A 19,869-nucleotide genomic window follows, 5' to 3' on the forward strand; every position below is an offset into this window, starting at 1 on the left:
GCTAGCTATATATAATTGTGTCTCATTTACTAAATTTTCATGAATTTCCAACACAATCATCCGAGAAAGTAGTAGTCTCAAGTTTGCTTATAGGTATCTATATTTGTATGGTACCTTTGCATGGAACATTACCAAAAAATTACAAGTTAGTTGACTGATGCATAGAGCTTCTGTAAGGTGATTGCTTCGAAAAGATTCAAAGTATGGATTGCTTTATTTAGATGGAATTTGTATTAATATTTCACTAAATGGGACAGTAACATTTAAATCTTAAGAATTTTGCTCCAACTTCTGCAATTTGTGATTGTAACTACTTGGACTTGTCTCATTTTTGTTTAAAAAAGGGGACATAATTCACTGCATTCAAGTTATTTCTGCTTCTTGTATAGAAAAAGTGATTAATTTGTTTTATTTTCTACTTTAATTAATAAATTTGGTACATTTTTTTGATCTTTTCATTTAAAGTTCAGTCCATTTTGAAGAAGAGATACGGGATAGAGACCTAAGACTCTAATGAAGACTTCAACATCTTTTAGGATGAAAATATTCTTCTATAGTCGTGAGCTTATAGGAAAACCTTGCCTTCTTCTTTAAAAAATAGTGCTAACAGGCTATGGTGGTTGTGGATATTTTGGTAGCATTTTCAGCATCAACGACCTCTTTGAACATTTGCAGCAAGGTAATATTTGGACTTTTCAGTTCAAGAATTAATGTCCTTGTTCAATTTCGAATCTTTTACTTTTTCAAGAAAACATGTTTATGTTTTAAGATGATTGTTTGATTGAAGGATTCTATTGCATATAGCATAATTCTTTCATGATTTTGTTCTGTTTATGGATTACAAATCTTGTTAATGGAAATTTGCTCACACAAGATGGAGATTGTTTGGATTGGGTAATTCCTCTACATTGCAGAGATGATCTTCTCTAAATTCTGGTAGAATTTCCTCTTGCTCTTCAGGTGATTTATGTAGGCTTCCACATCAAAATTTCTGATTAGCAGTATGAAAGCTCCAAGACTGCTTAACCCCCCTCTCCTACCACGACAAATCAACCTGCGCATTTATATGGTCCAGACAATCGAGAAGAGGAAGTGTTGTCTACTGTTTGGAAGAAAATAAAATTATATTTTGAGGTTTCACACCATGTTAAAGTTTCATTTGACATATTTCTTCGATGATTTAATATTAGCTCACTCGTGTTGTATAGATGAAATCTTTTCTGCCAAAGTTGAACCCAAAAGCTTGAGATTGAGGGGAAGTCTCTACAAAGTGGAATGTAATGACAATGAAACTTTGCAGAGTAACAATGGAGATAGCTTGGGCAGGGGTAGTTCTTTAATATATAAAGACTATCGGCATGGTAGTTCCTTTACATATAAAACTATGTAGATACTATCATCTTTACACTTAAGCATCTAATATCATAATGCGCAATGGATGTAAAGAATGTATTATTCGTCATAATGCAACATCATGATGAATTTTTTTCTCCAAAATGTATGTAATAATCGAGAAATTAGCATAATATTGTGCGATATTGTCTATCTAAATTGATACCAACTTATATGGATCAATTTTATTCTTTGCACTTTAGTATCAACGCAAAATTAACAAAAAAAATAATTGCTTCAACTTTTATAATATTGGGCTCCTGCTGGCACGGGTTACCACTACCTAGGCTCGTGATATCTAGCTAGGCACGTACAACCGTTTGGCTATCTACACCTCTTCCCCATGAACAAACAAAATACAACATTAACTATAGGTCAAACACATATACAACCCATTTAACTTGGCTTCATTTTTCATTTTGACACTCGATCTCAACCTTGTTCTATTTTGGCCCTCCAACTCTAATTCTTATGATTCATTTTAATACAAAAGCTAAAATAAGTGCAACAAAATATAGCGCGTGTGTATACACAAATATGAGGTGTAATAAATATCCATTCCATTATGAAAAAATAATTTCTTTGAGACACGGATTCACTTCAAACTTCAAGCTTATATGGAATAAAAGATGAAAAAATATTTTTCAAATATAAATTTGATTTTAAATCCAACAACTAAACATGATGATTATTTTTTTCTTCCATCGAGATTGTAGATGTCATACTTTGTTCCTTTCAAATAGATGAAGAACAACTACAGATAAATTAGAAAGTCATTGATAAAAAAAAAAGCAACTACAAACTTGGTTACGCTATATTTCTACATTTCAAGGCATTATGTATTTCTCTGAATAATTCTTAACAACAATCTAATTCTTTGGCGCATATAACAGTAAATAACGAATCATATTTTTAAGTTAGCTTTTAATAGCTTCTTCCTAATTTGGTGTCTTGCCATAACTAAAAAAAAAAATTCTGGATCATTGCTTCTAACTTTATTGAAGTACAACTAAAGATTTTTAAAATCTTAAGAGGTAGTGATATGTTTAGACTCTTGGATTGGTGTGTACTTTTAGCAACCACACATCGTCACTCCATGCAGCTATCCCGAAAATTATTCTTATAAATAAAGAATAAATTAAAAGTTTGAAATCAATCTTGGAAAAATATAAATTAGCTGCAAAAAAATTGAGACAAATTAAAACCTACAAAATCAAAAGCACAATATGATATTAGCTCTAATTTTACTTATATTCTTATAGCAAGAGAAACTTTGCATTGTTGGGAATATATTTAAAGATATGATCAAATATTATAGTGATCTATAAATGTTGGTAGTAAAAAGTTAAACCATAATAATTCCGATAATGCTTACCGGACCTAAGTATGCTTTGAATGATCATAATTATAGCAAAACCAAAGGTGAATTGAAGCGTGAAAAGTAGCCTTTTAAAGGGTACAACTTCAACTTAAATCTCAGTTTCATTTATTATGTGCTATTGCTAGACAACATACGAAAGTGAGATAGTATATCATACTTGAATCATCAGTTGCTATTTGGACCCAATAAAACAGGTTTATGTATACTTACTGATCATCCATGATGATAAAATCTTGAATTCTCCTCCCATTTGAAGCATATGTTGAGGGTCTAGCGTTGAGCACAATGGAAAGCACATCTTCCGTTTAAAAAGAACGACAAATAAATTAATAGATAATGAAAATTATTATAAACAATAATAGTAATAATAACAATAATACTAATAAATGTGAACTTTAAGTGAACAAACAACATAGATAGTTAAATATTCATTTACCGAATTCAAATCCCTCGGGTTGATATTCAAAGTTGCCAAATGGTATAAGATTTAGGCGCGTTGGCGGCAGTAGTGGATCTTTTGGAGGATTAACAGTTTCTATTGGCTCAACAATGGTACACCTATCAATTGTCCATGTAAATTTGTTAAGTAGATTTTCATACATATATTTTGATTCTTTGACTTGTGAAACTGACATCAAGTAAGTATGAAAATGGCGAAACAGATCTTCAAAATGTATTATCTCCGCATTGAATATAATGCATTCGACTTGATTTTCCTGTAAAAAAAATAAGACACAATTAGGATAATATTAATTTAATTACTATTGACAAACTTATGAATCCTTTAAAGATCATCTCTTCATCTTGTAAAACCATCAGTTGATACTTTTTCGTTTTCTCTCTGTTGTCTCTAGGTTTGCCTTTATCAACTACTTGAACCTTACAGGTCTATTCTTCTGTTTCTGGAGTAATCGCAATGATATTGAACCTTTTTGCCATCTAGATATAATCTGCAAGTATAACACATCATAATATCATAATGAATATATGTAACATTGTCAAAATGACTATAATACAAAATGGAAGAATATAAAAAATGAACAAGTTGTACGTCAAACTTACTGTCAGGAATGATGGTCTAAGTTAAAGAAAGAGCTTTTTCAATAATTTCATCATAAACTACATTGGAGTGATCATCATCATCGTCAGCTATAGTTGGTCTAATTAATACCTTGACACAGTTAGAACCTTTAGCTCTTGATAAAGCAACGTATAACTGATCATGAAAAAATACAGGTTCTCGCAAATAAATGCCAACAAAATCTAATGTTTGACCTTGAGCTTTATTTATAGTCATGGCAAAACATAACCGTATTGGAAATTGTGTTCTTTTAAATTGAAGAGGTAGTTTTTCGTCTTCTGATGTTAATAGTGGTATCCGCGGAATGAATACATATGTATTTTTAAAATCTCCACTAGATATTGTAGCACTAATAACATGAGGTTTGAAATCATTACATATTAATCGTGTACCATTGCACAAACCTTCGCAGGGATTCAAATTTTTTAGTAATATAATTGGACAATTTTTTTTAGACACAATTTATAGGGAGGTAAGCCAGGAGAATTTAAAGTGTGCAAAAAATCTTCATATTCACTTTAATCTTTTGGATCAATTGTTTCATCAGTAGCTAAATAGACTTTTTCATCAGTCGAGAATTGAGAAATTAGCATGTCATTCTTTATAGTTAGAATTGCACGAGAAGTAATAAAAGAAATATTTGAATGAGTTAAATATAAATCAGGATAAGTAACTTTAAATTGATGATTCAACAAATCTTTTTTAGTGTTGAAAGGTATGATCAGAGAATGGGAAATTTCTATTTTGCTATTATAATTTTTTCTTTCTTTTCTATTACCAATTCTCATTAAATATTCACAAAAAGTTGGGTCTATTTTCGCACGCATATTTTCAGACAATCGTAATTTTTCAAGTTGATGCCAAATTTCAGAACATAGTAAGCTTTTACGAACAAAATTTTTCCTTTGTCTACCACGGACAATGGGAAGAGTTTGTCTAAAATCTCCACATACAACAACCTTTCCACCGAACAACATAGTTGTTTCCATTAAATCTCTAAGGAGCAAATCTAGTGCTTCAATTATTTCTTTTTCCACCATTGAAATTTCGTCCTATACTATTAGTTTTGCATCTCGAATCAACGATGCTAGTGAACTTTGTTTGTTAATATTGCAACTAAAATTTCCAGCAACATCAATAGGTATTTTAAATCGGGAATGAGAAGTCCGGCTTCCAGGAAGAAGTGAGGCAGCAACACCCGAACTCGCAGTCGCTAATGCTATAAATCGTCTATGTCTCACTGTAGCTAATAAGGCACGATATAAAAAACTTTTTCCAGTTTCTCCCAGACCATCAATGAAGAATGCTCCGGGTTTATTTGAGAATATTGTATCAAGGATTATATTGTAAGCTCTTTTTTGTTCAGTGTTTAGTTTATATGGTAATAGTAGATCTTGTTCATTAACGATAATATTTCTTTCAAAATGTACATCTTTAGCTTCTTTGGCTATTGCAGATGACTGAATTTTGCCCTGAGTTTGATCAAATTCGTTGATATCATGACCCATTGAATGAAGAATATCATTAATATGATTTAGCACTTTGTAACGAATTTCTCTTGTATGCATGTTCGGGTATTTTTTGAAATCTTCGGATATCGGGCATTCAAATTTTTCCCACAACTCTCTTGGATTAGCGGGATTGCAATAAACTAATAGTACAATAAATAATTGCCTTAAACTGTGTGGCATTTGGTAACTTACTGCTTCTGACATGCATTCTATCAAATTATTATCGCAAAGTAACAATCCTCTTTTTTCTGCCACTTCTCTAAACGTGTCACAAGTTTCTCCATTTTTAGTTCGCAAATCTTTATACGATTTTGGTCCTCTTACGTTCACTAAGAGCAATCTAAGATAGAATCTTTCTCCTTTGGTTGGATGACATGTTACAACTCTACCAATAGCATATCCTTGTTGGCGATGTGACCACATTTTGTATGTTGCAGACCAAACAAAATATTCTGGAAATTCTCGATATAATAAATTCAAATTCATAGCATCTTCCTTTTCGCTATTCATTGTAAAAAATTCAGTTAACATTATTTTTTAATCATAGGATTATTTACAATTCTATTAATATTGTTTGTATTTTTGATGGAAACAATTTGTTGTCCATCAAGATGGAGTTGAAGATGGTATACATTTGAAATTATTTCACTGATAGGAAAATCAAATATGTGCCACACAGCTTCAGGTGGTGTCACCCATCTAGCAGATTGATATTCCTTTATTTCATCTACTTCTATGTTCGTATCATCTACTTCTATATTCCTTTATTTCATCTACTCGCTAGTCATCTCAAACCTTATACTAGCATGCTAGTATAATAAGAAAATGAGCATGCTAGTCGTCTCATGAGTTACTGCTTCGTTTCCCCCATTTCTGCTTCTTATTGCCTTGATCAGCTGCATTTTGGGTTATCAAGTTGTTTGGTTCGGGTTCGGAGAGGTTTTGGTAAGGTTTGAGATACTTAGTTTCTTTTGAGGAAGCTTAAGTTAGAAAAGCCAACCAGATGTTGACTTATGTGTTAAAGGGCTTGGATATGAGTTTCGATGGTTAGGATAGCTTTGGAAGGTGATTTGGGACTTAGGAGCGTGATCGGGATGTGTTTTGGAGGTCCGGAGTTGATTTAGGCTTGAATTGGCGAAATTAGAATTTTGGCATTTCTCGGTTGATAGGTGAGATTTTGATATAGGGGTCGGAATGGCCGGGAGTTGCAGTAGATCCGTTGTGTCATATGGGATGTGTGTACAAAATTTCAGGTCATTCGGACGTGGTTTAGTAGACTTTTTGATTAAAAGCGTAATTCAGAAGATTTGAGAACCTTAGGCTTGAATTTGATGTGTTTTGGTGGATTCGATGTTGTTCGAGGTGTTTTGAAGATTGGTATAAGTTAGAATAGTGGTATATGGCTTGCTGGTACTTTTGGTTGAGGTCCCGGGGCCTCGGGGTAAATTTGGATGGTTGACGGAGAGTTTGGAGTTTTGGTGAAGCTGCAGAATTTTTCTGCTTCTGTTGTTTCTGTACCTGCGGATTGGGAACCACAGATGCGGTGTGTTGAGCGCACCTGCGATGGCGCAGGTGCGGTTATTTGATCGCAGATGCAAATTTGGGCGTTTAAGTGGAAATCACAGGTGCGGTGGTCAAGACCGCAGAAGCGGTAAAAGGGCCGCAGGTGCAAAAAGCCTGGGCCAGAAGGTATAAAAGGATTCCTTCGCGATTTTTGAGTTGTTCTTCACCATTTCAAGTCGGTTTTGAAGCTTTTTTGGAGATTTTGAAGAGGGATTCAAGGGATAACATCTGGAGGTAAGATATTTGAGCCTAATAATCGATCTTATGGTATTATTTCACTAATTTGGCCTAAGATTATGGAAATTAAGGGTTAAAAATTGGGGATTAGGGCTTGGTATTGCAGACCTTGACTTGAGGATTTGAGGGGTCATTTATGGTCAGATTTTGGGACTTTTGATATGTATGAACTCGTGGGGAGATAAGGAATCTATTGATGTAAATTTTATCGAATTCCAAGAAGTGGGCCCGAGGGTCAGATTTTGGTTAATTTTGGGATTTATGTTGTAAATTGATTATTTTCGCATGGGATTCATTCCCTTAGCATATTTTGATGTCGTGATTCTAATTTTGGATAGATTCGACGCGAGTTGAGGCCGATTCAAGGGGTAAAGGCGTCGCGGGCTAGAGTTTGGACCGAATTGAGGTGAGTAATGATTGTAAATGTTGTTCTGAGGGTAAGAAATCCCAGATTTCACATCGTTGTATTATATTGAGGTGACGCACATGCTAGATGATGAGCGTGGGGTCGTGCACCATTGGCGATTGTGACTTAGTCCGTCCCGAATGACTGTTTTACTGCGTATGTGATTGAAAACTGTTTGCTATCATCATGTCTTGGGCTGAATGCCATATTTGGGCCTCGTGCCAACTGTTTTGGACCATTAGGGGATCTTTGCTACTGTTCCTCACTATTCTGACTTTATACTTGTACTTAGTCATGCTATATTATACTTTTTTTTCATAACTCAGCCATGTTTACCCTGTTTTAAACACATTAAATGATATTTTGGGCTGAGCATCATGTTTTACTGTTGCCCGAGTGGGATTCTGACTGAGAAAGGCCGAGGGCCTGTGTTGTGAGGATACTTTTGGGTCGGGTTGCATGCCGCAATAGTGATACACTAATCATGATTATGAGGTCGAGGGCCTGAGTTGTACGCCACGAGGTGTCTTTATATGAGGTCGAGAGCCTATTGATTGTGCCACGAGATGACTTGATATTGCACTTGAGCCGTAAGGGGCCTCTCCCGGAGTCTGTACACCCCCAGTGAGCGCGGGTACCCATTGTGATATGAGATATAGCCCGAGGGGCTGGTGTTGTTCCATGTTGTTGCCCGAGGGGATGATTCTGTTGGTATTGTGACCGAGGGGCGATTTTTATGTGTTTATCTTTTCTAGGTGCCTGTCATTTTACTTGTTTAATTGTTAAAAAGGTATTTTAAAGAAGCTTAAACTGAACTAAGGTGTTTTTATGAGATTTCACTATTTTATTGCACTTTACTGGTTTTACTCTGCCTCTGTATAACATGTTGTTCTATTTTATGTGATTTCTTATCGCTCAGTCTTGCTTTATTGTTATTACTCACTGAGTTGGAGTACTCACTTTACTCCCTGCACCTGTGTGCAGATTCAAGTGCTTCAGGTCCTGCTAGCGAGGGTTGATAGCTTCCAGCAGATTTTCGGAGTCCACTAGGTAGCTGCTCGGTATTCACAGCCTAGTGGTTCTCCCTCTTATCATTATTTCTTTCCAATGTACTGGATATTGTAATAGACTATGTAGTCCATTTTCTGTATTCCTAGACTTATAGATGCTCATGATTGGTGACACCCCGATATCAGGTAGTGTTGGTTTTCCGCAAATTATACTATTTCACTATTTCTTTTTGGGATTTAATTATGTTAATGACTTAATTATGCTATTTTATTTGTTTAAAATGAATTGTGTGTTGTTGGCTGGCCTTGTCTTCACAAGAGGTGCCATCACGATCGGGTCTGGGTTTAGGGTCGTGACAAGTTGGTATCAGAGCCAAGGTTACATAGGTCTCACGTGGTATCAGAGCCTAGGTTACATAGGTCTCACGAGTCATGAGCAGGTTTAGTAGAGTCTTGCAGATCGGTACGGAGACGTTTATATTTATCCTCGAGAGACTGCAGAACCTTCAGAAAAAAAACTTTATATTCTTGAAATTCTTGTCGTGCGAATCTGTTGATCTGAGTACTAAACTTCTGTTATTCTATTCTCTCATAGATGGTAGGGACATGCGCTACCGGTCAGGATGGGCAACCACCAGTACCACTAGTTGTGGTCGCTAGAGGTCAAGGAAGCGGTCAAGGTTGCGGTAGGGGAAGGGGTGTAGCCCACACAACAGCTAGCGCAACACCTGCAGATCCACCAGCCGCCCCAGTTCAGGATCAGGTCCCAGTTATGGACGCTCCAGTAGCACCAACTCTGGAACCAACTATGCCTATTGTGATTCTGGGTCTTCAAGAGGCCTTGGCTCAGATTCTATCAGTATGCACTGGCCTAGCTTAGGCGGTCTACGTTACTACAGCTGCAGCTACTTCTCAGGCCGGGGGATGCACTCAGACTCCCGCCGCTCGCACACTTGAGCAGGTCGTGCAGGGACTTCAAACACCGGGGGGCATATCACCCCAACCGGTTGCAGCTGCTCAGGACTATGTAGCTCCTGCCATGCCAGAGGACGAGCAACGTAGGTTGGAGAGGTTTGGTAGACTTCAACCTCTGACTTTCAGTAGTGTAGAGGGCGAGGATGCCCAGGGTTTCTTGGACAAGTGTCAGAGGATTCTTTGTACAGTGGGTATTCTGGAGACCAGCAGGGTCGCTTTCACTACTTTTTAGTTTTCTGGAGCTGCCTTCACTTGGTGGGAGGCATATGAGAGGCGTAGGCCTGTTGGTGCAACACCCCTTACCTAGCAGCAGTTCTCCGCTCTTTTTTTCGAGAAGTATGTGCCATAGTCTCGCAGAGAGGAGTTGCGTAGGCAGTTCGAGTGGTTGCGTTAGGGAGAGATAACTGTGACACAGTATGAGATGAGGTTCTCCGAGTTAGCTCGTCATGCTATTTGGTTGGTTCCGGTAGATAGAGAGAGGATTAGGAGGTTTATTGGTGGCCTCACATATTAGCTTCGTATTCTTATGACCAAGGAGAGGGTGTCTGGTGCTACTTTTGAGGAGGTTGTAGACATTGCTCATGAGATTGAGTCAGTTCGTCGCTAGGAGCAAGATGAGAGGGAGGCCAAGAGGCCTCGAGGATCTGGTAGTTATTGTGGTGCTCTTTCGAGAGGTCAGTTTCAGCACAGTAGAGGCCGTCCATTCAGGCATGCTCAGCCAGCTCGCCCAGTTTATCATGTGGCATCATCGGGTCATGGTTCACACAATTCTCATCAGGGCCAGTCATCACTTAGTGCCCTTCCAGCTCAGAGTTCATCCTGTACTTCATCAGTTCAGAGCTCTTCTATGCCAGGTGCATCTGCTAGTCATTTCGGTTCTAGGGGTTCCCTTCAGTCCCCGTCTCCAGCACTCGGGAGTTGTTATGAGTGTTGAGAGATGGGTCATATGTAGAGGTAGTGTCCCCGTCGTCTTGCGGGTTCATCTCAGTAGAGGAGTCAGCCATCAGCTTCAGCGCTAGTTACTTCACCACTACCCATCCAGCTAGCTAGGGGTGGAGGTCAGTCAGCTAGGGGTCACCCTAAAGGGGGAGGTTGATCAGGTGGCGATCAGGCCCGTTTCTATGCACTTCCAGCTAGACCCGATATTATAGGTATTGTCTCAGTCTGCCACAGAGATGCTTCTGTAATATTTGATCCCGGTTCCACTTATTCTTATGTGTCATCATACTTTTCTCGTTATTTGGGTACGCCCCGTGAGTCTCTTGTTTCACATGTTCATGTATCTACTCCGGTGGTCGATACTGTCATTGTAGACCGTGTGTACCGGTTGTGTGTGGTGATTATTGGGGGTTTGGAGACCCGAGTAGATCTTTTGTTGTTATGTATGGTGGATTTTGATGTTATATTGGGCATGGATTGGCTATCTCCGTGTCGTGCTATTTTGGACTGTCATGCTAAGATAGTGACATTGGCTATATCGGGTATGCTACGGATTGAGTGGCGAGGTTCGACTGATTATTTTCCCAGTAGGGTAATTTCATTCTTGAAGGCCCATCGTATAGTTGGGAAGGGTTGCCTTTCGTATCTAGCTTTTATGAGGGATGCCGGTGCAGAGACTCCCAGTATTGATTCTGTTCCAGTTGTGAGGGACTTTCCTGATGTGTTTCCTGCAGACCTGCCAGGCATGCCACCGGACAGGGATATTGATTTTGGTATTGATCTGGTGCCGGGCACTCAGTCCATTTCTATTCCACCATATTGTATGGCACCAGCGGAGTTGAAGGAGCTAAAGGAGCAGCTTCAGGAACTCCTTGATAAGGGGCTCATTCGGCCTAGTATGTCTCATTGGGGTGCGTCGGGTCTATTTGTGAAGAAGAAGGATGGCTCGATGAGGATGTGCATTGATTATAGGCAGTTGAATAAAGTAACAGTTAAGAACAAGTATTATTTGCCTCGCATTGATGATTTATTCGACCAGCTTCAGGGAGCGAGAGTGTTCTCCAAGATTGATCTCCGTTTAGGTTATCACCAGTTGAAGATCAGGGACTCGGATATTCTTAAGATGGCTTTCAGGACCCGATATGGTCATTATGAGTTCTTAGTGATGTCTTTTGGGCTGACCAATGCTCCAGCAACGTTCATGCATTTGATGAACAGCGTGTTCCGGCCTTATCTCAACTCGTTTGTCATAGTCTTTATTGATGATATTCTGCGTAGTCAGGAGGAGCACGCAGAGCATTTGAGAGTTGTGCTGCAAAGATTGAGCGAGGAGAAGCTTTATGCAAAGTTCTCCAAGTGTGAGTTTTGGCTCAGATCAGTGGCTTTATAGGGGCACGTGGTGTCCAATGAGGGTATCCAGGTTGATCCGAAGAAGATAGAGGCGGTTTAGATTTGGCCCAAACCGTTCTCAGCCACAAAGATTCGCAGCCTTCTTGGTTTGGCGGGTTATTACCGCCGGTTTGTTTAGGAATTTTCATCTATCGCATCGCCCTTGACCAAGTTGACTCAAAAGGGTGCTCTATTCAGGTGGTTGGATGAGTGTGAGGAGAGCTTTCAGAAGCTCAAGACAGCCTTGACCACAACTCCAGTGTTAGTTTTGCCATCAGCTTCAGGTTCATATACCGTGTATTGTGATGCTTTGAGAGTTGGTATTGGGTGTGTATTGATGCAGGAGGGTAGAGTTATTGCTTATTCTTCTCGTCAGTTGAAGCCCTATGAGAAAAACTACCCCATTCATGATTTGGAGTTGGCTGCCATAGTTCACGTGTTGAAGATTTGGAGGCAGTGCTTGTATGGGGTGTCTTGTGAGGTGTTTACTGATCATCGCAGCCTCCAGCACTTGTTCAAACAAAAGGATCTCAATTTGAGGCAGCGGGTGGTTAGAGTTGCTAAAGGATTATGATATTACTATTTTGTACCATCCGGGGAAGGCCAATGTGGTGGCCGATGCTTTGAGTCGAAAGGCAGTGAGTATGGGGAGTTTGGCATATATTCCAATTGGGGAGAGACCTCTTGTAGTTGATGTTCAGGCCTTGGCTAATCGGTTCATGATGTTAGATATTTCGGAGCCCAGTCGGGTATTGGCTTGTGTGATTTCTCGGTCTTCCTTATATGATCGCATCAGAGAGCGCCATTATGATGATCCTCATTTGCTTGTCTTTAAGGATAGAGTTCAGCACGATGATGCCAAAGATGTGACTATTGGTGAGGATGGGGTGTTGAGGATGTAGGGCCGGATATGTGTTCCCAATGTAGATGGGCTTCGACAGTTGATTGTGGAGGAGGCTCATAGCTCACAGTATTTCATTCATCCGGGTGCCGCGAAGATGTATCAAGATATGAGATAGCATTATTGGTGGAGGTGAATGAAGAAGGACATTGTGGGATTTGTAGCTCGGTGTCTCAATTGTCAGCAGGTGAAATATGAGCATCAGAGACCAGGTGGCTTGCTTCAGCAGATGGATATTCCAGAGTGGAAGTGGGAGCGGATCACCATGGACTTTGTAGTTGGGCTCCCACGGACTTTGAAGAAGTTCGATACTATTTGGATGATTGTGGATCGGCTGACCAAGTCTGTGCAGCGAGAGTTGGGTACTCAGGTTGAGTTGAGCATAACTTTTCACCCTTAGACGGACGGACAGTCCGGGTGCACTATTCAGATATTGAAGGACATGTTGCATGCTTGTGTCATTGATTTCGGAGGGTCATGGGATCAGTTTCTACCGCTTGTAGAGTTTGCTTATAAAAACAGCTACCAGTCGAGTATTCATGTCACAACCCTAAACCCGGACCCGGTCGTGATGGCGCCTCTCTTGAAGACAAGGCTAGCTGACACTTTCCACATTCCAGTTTTTAAGCAATTAAACAAAAAGAATTAAGTCTGAAATGTAATAAATAATCCCAAAGTAAGCAGTAAACATTACAGTTACGGAATAAAACTCAACATAGCCCGATACCGGGGTGTCACCAGTCATGAGCATCTATCAATTCTAGTACAAGACAGAGAAGTCTACAAAACTATTACAAAGTCACTAATAAGGGAAAATAAATGAGATAAAGAGGGGAGAAACACGGGACTGCGGACGCCAAACAGTTACCTCGTGAACTCCGAAATCTGCCGGGAGCTCTCAACTTTCGCTAGCAGGATCAGCAATGCCTGAATCTGCACACGGGGTGCAGGGAGTAAAGTGAGTACTCCTGTGAGCACGTGATTTTTGCCTCACATGAATTACTCCAAAAGAATTCCCAAAATTAGGTCTTTTCTTTAATTATGTGTTATTCTAGGAATTACTATGCGATTTTCCTGATTGTTTGCATATGTTTGTGTGTATGTTTAATTTTATTAATACATTAAAAATACAAAAAATATAGCATCTGCACTTAGGATTTGACTTTACATTTTTCGGAATTAATTAATAATTAGGTGTTTTACAAAAATGAAAAATTCACAAAAAATAACATATCTTTGTATTTCTAGTCAATTTTTGTGATTTTCTTTTAATTTAGTATTTAATTATTTATTATAATTATTATGTAGAGTTAATTAATATTTTTTAAGCTAATTTGGGTTTTATAATTTAATTTAGGATTTTAGTTTTAATTATGAAAAAATAGTTTGGGAAATAAATAGAAAAAGGAAAAGAATTAAATAGAAGAGGGGAAAATAGATTTGGGCCAAAATCCCCAGCCCAAATCAAATACACCCAAAACCCGTCCCAACCCGGCCCGCCCCTTTACCATCCAAACGACGTCGTTTACCGACCATTCATCTGAGCCGTTAAAGATCATTCATCCAACGGTCCAGAACACGCCCCATCGCCCGTATCCGACCCCGACCCATTTTTCAGAGACCGATCCGGTCTCAAAGGTGTCTAAAACATCATCGTTCCATTTAGTCAGATGATCCAAGCCGTTGATCTCGTTTGATCGAACGGCCTGGATCCAATTCCACCCCCAGTATATAATTGCCCAAACGGACCCCGCCCCTCTCATAACCCCCCTCCCATCTCATCTCTCGTCTCCCTCACCCAAACCCTAGAGACCAGCCGCCACCATACCCTCACCGCCCTAGGGTGGCAGCACTGGCTCCGTTCACCGCCAAATTTACACCCCGAAACCCCCCTCAGTCCAAATACCAGCTCAATTTCCTTCGAATCCGCCTAGAACTCTTCGAATATCGAATTTGAGTTCGAGCCTTAGAACCCTAAATTATGACCAGTGCATGAAAGGCCATTTTGTTGGATTTCTGGGTTTATTCAAGCCTGTTTCATCACAATAATGACGCTCTTCTGTTCTCCACCAAGAACAAACGTTTGATATTATTTTGGGTTGATTCAAAGTGCCAATTCCAGGTTCGAGCCTGGCCGATAAGTTTTCCGAGTTTATTATTTATTCTCGATTAGTAATATTCTGTTGTTCATCCTTCCTCATCTCTTTTTCCTTTTCTAGTCGATTTCAATTGAAACTCGACTAATCCGTAGGTTTAAAATAGCTTCCGTCCATGGGTTTTGTTGATTGTGAATATGTTATTTGTTTCCTTAATGGTATTATCAGTCATATCTTGTTAATCATTTAGTCGATTTAACTAACATTAATCTGATAATTTAATTAATTTCTTGTTGATAAGAATTGATCAGTGTAAGTTTAATTCACGTGTTTACCTAACTTAAGGAAGCTTCTCAATAATGATAGGGTAGAAATTGCATTACTGAATTAATTAAAGGCACTAGGCTAGTGGAGATAATTAAAATGAAAAAAGGGGATTGGTAATGGAAATGACACTAATTGATTAATTTAGAAACTAAGTCAGTGGGGATAATTAAAATAAAGAAGGGACACTCGTAATGGGGATTGCACTAATTGGTTGCCTATAAAAGGCTAAAGAATACAGAGAGTTAAAAAAGGCTAGAACATTCTGAGATTCTAAAAATACTGAAAAAGGGAGGAGAACAGTCTTGTACTCTGAAATACATAGATTCTGAGACTCTAAAATACTGAGAAGAGTTAAGAGAACATTATGAGAACTCTAAATTATAATATTGTTTCATTGAGTTATTGGTGATTTCTGAAGTTTCCTTAGGGATGAAACAAATTCTGGATAGCTGATAGTTGAAATAAGTTGAAATCAAGTCGGGTTAAGGTCTTCTGGTTCATTTGCTTGGATTAAAACTATTTTCCTGGGTTGTTATTTTATTTTTCTGGGTTTGAAACTGGTTGAAAACTGCTGCTGATTGCCTGCTGCTATTACTGCTGATTCTTCATTTTTCTTATTTCGTTTACTTCCAGGTACTTCTTACATCCTGAATCGCATGTGAAGTGCAAATATATGTTCAACATGGAATACTAATGATAAATGTTGAAATTCAGTTTTTGTCTTTCAAAGATCTTGTGATTGCTATGTAGTTTATGCCTTCTTTACATGTTTTGGTCGTTCATTTATATTTATGGTTTTAATCTCATTTATAAGATAGCCCGGTGTCATAATTTAGCAAGTTTGGGTTTGTAAGTTAGCTGAAGTTCGTTTGTTTGGATGGGAGTATAATGTTTAAATCTCTTGTAGTATAGTTGACTTATTCACCCTTCTGATTATGGAAACTGCAACGCTAAAGTTAAATCTTATCTCTGTTTCAAGCTACAATCTTCATTTTTCTGTTGTATAACTTTCATTGCTATTGAGATATGGATAACATTAGGGACCAGTTTATGGGCTGTAGTGTAGTGTTGTGTTGATTTTCAACCAATGAGGCCTACTGCTGTGTTTGGGTCACAAGAGTAAAAGCAGGAATGGTCCTGATGCTTGTCTCATTTGGAACTATTAAGCCTTGAATTTTAGGTCTCATTTGGTCCTGTTCGGTTGGTAGGTTATCACTTCATGCATGGGTTTGAAATTAGCAGTGGTTCATGTTAAATAATGAAACTGAACAAAATGGCATTTAGTCAGCACATTCATTGTTTGGTATGAAAAGATTTGTATGAAAAGCATGCTGGATCTTAGTTATGCGCCAATGAATTTTTCAAACCATTTCTTAATTGAATTTTGATTTTTCTTGTGGTGGTGATGTTCTCTTGGATTGCTAGGTGACAGAAATTGTTGAGTTTGTTTAATTAGTTGAAGTTCATAAATAATTTCATTAGTTTAATTCCTTGTCTTCCTATAGTTTTTAACTGATTGGTTTTATTTGGTCGAGCGAATGTAGGGATTCATAGAACTGAGCCTAATGTTGGCCCAATTGAGGAAGCTCATGACAGACTTGGCAGTTTGTCACATGTTTTTTTGGATCTTCTCGTCCCTTTAAAAATGGGCTCCTCCCAGGCCAAGTCTCAGAAGGCATTCATAAAAAGACTTGTGTATTTCATGGACTTGAATTTGTTTCATTTTGCTAAATCCATCCTTCGTCCTTGCGAAGGCATCTTTGTTGGAACAATTCTCGTTTAATAAATTAGTCATTTGACGCAGGTGTCAGCTACCAAGTAGACTCGATTTTCAGTAGTTAGTACCCCTTCAATGCATTTCCTTCAACTAGTTTCCTTAAAATGAATTGGGGCAAGCCACATTAGAAAAATAATAATAGTTATGGCCCTCCAAATTTTAGTTTGATTAATCCTTTTAATTTAGATTGAGGTGTGCTAATGCAAACAAAAATGATAATTGCATGGCCCTCATTTAATTAGTCTTGTATTGATCCTTAGAATTCGAGGCGTGCCGTTTAGTTAAAATTCCATGGCCCTCGCAAATTGCAAACGCGTAGTCATTTTAGGCGTGTTATTTTAATAATTGACTTCCTTAAACCCGGGTGTGCATTTCATGTGACCCAAATTCAAATCCTAATAATGTTGAATAAAATGTGTTTCGGATTGCGGGTGCATTTCATGTGGCACGATCCAAAGACATATTTTAGACGATGTTCAATCTTCTTTAAAAAAAATGCGGTTAAAAGTTAAAATTTGCACATAGGTTCAAAATGTTCTAAAATCAGATAATTAAGCCAAATATGACAGTTGAGCGACCTTGCTAGAACCACGGAACCCGGGAATGCCTAACACCTTCTCCCGGGTTAACAGAATTCCTTATTCGATTTTCTGGTTCGCGGACTGTTAAATAGAGTCAATATTTTCCTTGATTCGGGATTCAACCGGTGACTTGGGACACCATAAATCTCCCAAGTGGCGACTCTGAATTCTTTTAACAATAAATCCCGTTTTGATTGTCCTTTAATTGGAAAAACTCCCTTATGCACCCTTCGGGGTGTAGGTAGAAAAAGGAGGTGTGACAACTCTGGCGACTCTACTAGGGATCGAACCTAGAATCTCTGGTTCAGGGTTCAGAATTCGAGCTTGGAATAACTGCTATAGTTAGCTTTTATTTATTATCTGATTTTTACGTATTTGAACCTAATGTGCTAAATGCTGCTTTTTACCGCTTTGATATTGCTTGAATTGTATATAAAACTGTTACGAAACCCTCTTCTCTCTGAGTCTTCTAAATTATCTAGGAAGTGTGCACTTCGTGTGACTTCTTTTCTGTTAGAGTCATATCTCAATTTTAGAACAAAGCTCAGACAGGTTGCAAAATCGGTGAAGCTTCTATATTCCCGGTACGTTGCCCCCCCCCCGGCTCGAGTTGTCCGCTTGGGTAAGCCAGGTCTAGAACAATAAACCTAGGTTTTAAACCTAGAATAACTCAGCATCATGCTGGATCGCTAGTAGGAACGTTTGATTGCATCATGTGCATTTGACTTAGGGTACTCAATACAGGGGTTGGGTCTGTCTAGGACAGGTGTACCTATAATCAAAGACCATACTAATGCATATTTTACGTGCTACTTGTGCATTTATTTGCTTTGGGTTCGCATGCTGACCGGCTTTTGAATGATGAGAGAAAAATTGGAAAAGAAAATAGCGGTATAAGGGTTGAGTGAGTTAATCACCTGTTTTGAGAAAACCCAATGTCCAAATAGTATTGAAACTCTGCCGAAATTTTTTTTTTGAGAAAAATGAAATGAAAAAAAAAGAGTTTTGTTTTCAAAAATAGTTTTGTTTGCCCGAACTACGTTAGTTTGATTCTCACCGGATGTGGGATACGTAGGCAACCCTCACCGGGTCCAACTTTCCCTTTTTGCAAGAATAGCCCAAAAACAATAAAATTTTAATCTGTGTCACAAATAAGTCGGGTGATGTCATTCTTATTTAAAATAAGCCGAATGTTCCCAAAAGGGCGCCGGAAGGCTGTTCTTGCAAGAACAACCACCTTGGGTCATTTTTAAATGGTTAGCAGGCACAACTTTAAAATCGTCTTCCCCGAAGTGCTGAAAGGCCGTATTTGCGAAGCCAAGTTTGAAACTTTTGAAAAAATGGTGTTACTTTTTCTTTTTGGGTCAAAATAATCATCTTAATAAATGTGCAGGATGAGCACAAACAAAATTGAACCCTTCACATTCCTTAATGAGATCCCCTTAAAGCTCCACATGTGGTGGAATGATCTAAGAAAAGGCAGTAGAGAAATAGTGGTAAAAGTTCTGGGAGGTCTCGTCGGATTATTGAATGTCAAGCCAAGGTTGGACATAATTGAAGCTTTAATAGTTTTTTGGGACCCAACTCGCAATGTGTTTCGCTTTTCTAACTTTGAGCTTACACCTACATTAGAGGAAGTTGCGGGTTATGCAGGCCTTAACGGAAACCTTAGAAGTCGATATCCATTGGCACCAAGACCGGTATCCCCCCATAGATTTCTGGATTTGCTGAGTATTAGTCGGGATATTCAGGACGGAAATTTATCTAAAGGGTATTGCACGCTCCAGTTCTTGTATCATCGATATGGTAACCCCCGAGGTTTTGAAGAGCCGAATACTGGTCTAACCCATGCCAGAAATAAAAACAAATGTGAGACAATGCGGGGTTTAGCTTTCATGGTAGCCTTCTTGGGTGTTGTGGTTTGTCCGCGAAAAGATGGTAATATAGAGATAGGTCTTGTAGGAATGATCGATGTTGCAATCAAGAAAGCCAAAACACTGTGGTTCCTCTAATCTTACCTGAAATCTACCGAGCCTTGACTATCTGTCGAGAAGGGGAAAAGTTCTTCCAAGGCTGCAATCTGTTGTTACAATTATGGATGCAAGAACATCTCTACCATCGGGTTGGGTATATGAATTACGGTTTAACCGATTTGAGCTGCATTGAAGAATTTGGAAGCCGGGTGGCAGGTATTGAATTCCCTGAAGGAATTAAAGCTTGGCTTACACATTTGAGATCCGTGACTGCTGATAAAATTGAGTGGGCATTCAGATGGCTTCCTTTCACCGAAGTAGTGTACACGT

The 19,869-nt window shown here is 38.6% G+C and overlaps 1 protein-coding gene across 1 annotated transcript; it reads right to left on the reverse strand.

Moving 5' to 3' along the window:
* Positions 1-4,906: 4,906 nt before the first annotated feature.
* LOC138881917 (uncharacterized) lies at positions 4,907-5,875 on the reverse strand. The gene has a single exon (XM_070162220.1). The coding sequence runs from the start codon at positions 5,873-5,875 to the stop codon at positions 4,907-4,909; it is 969 nt and encodes a 322-aa protein (XP_070018321.1).
* Positions 5,876-19,869: the final 13,994 nt, after the last annotated feature.

The sequence above is a fragment of the Nicotiana sylvestris genome, chromosome 11 (assembly GCF_000393655.2).
Source record: "Nicotiana sylvestris chromosome 11, ASM39365v2, whole genome shotgun sequence".
Classification (NCBI taxonomy): Eukaryota; Viridiplantae; Streptophyta; class Magnoliopsida; order Solanales; family Solanaceae; genus Nicotiana; species Nicotiana sylvestris.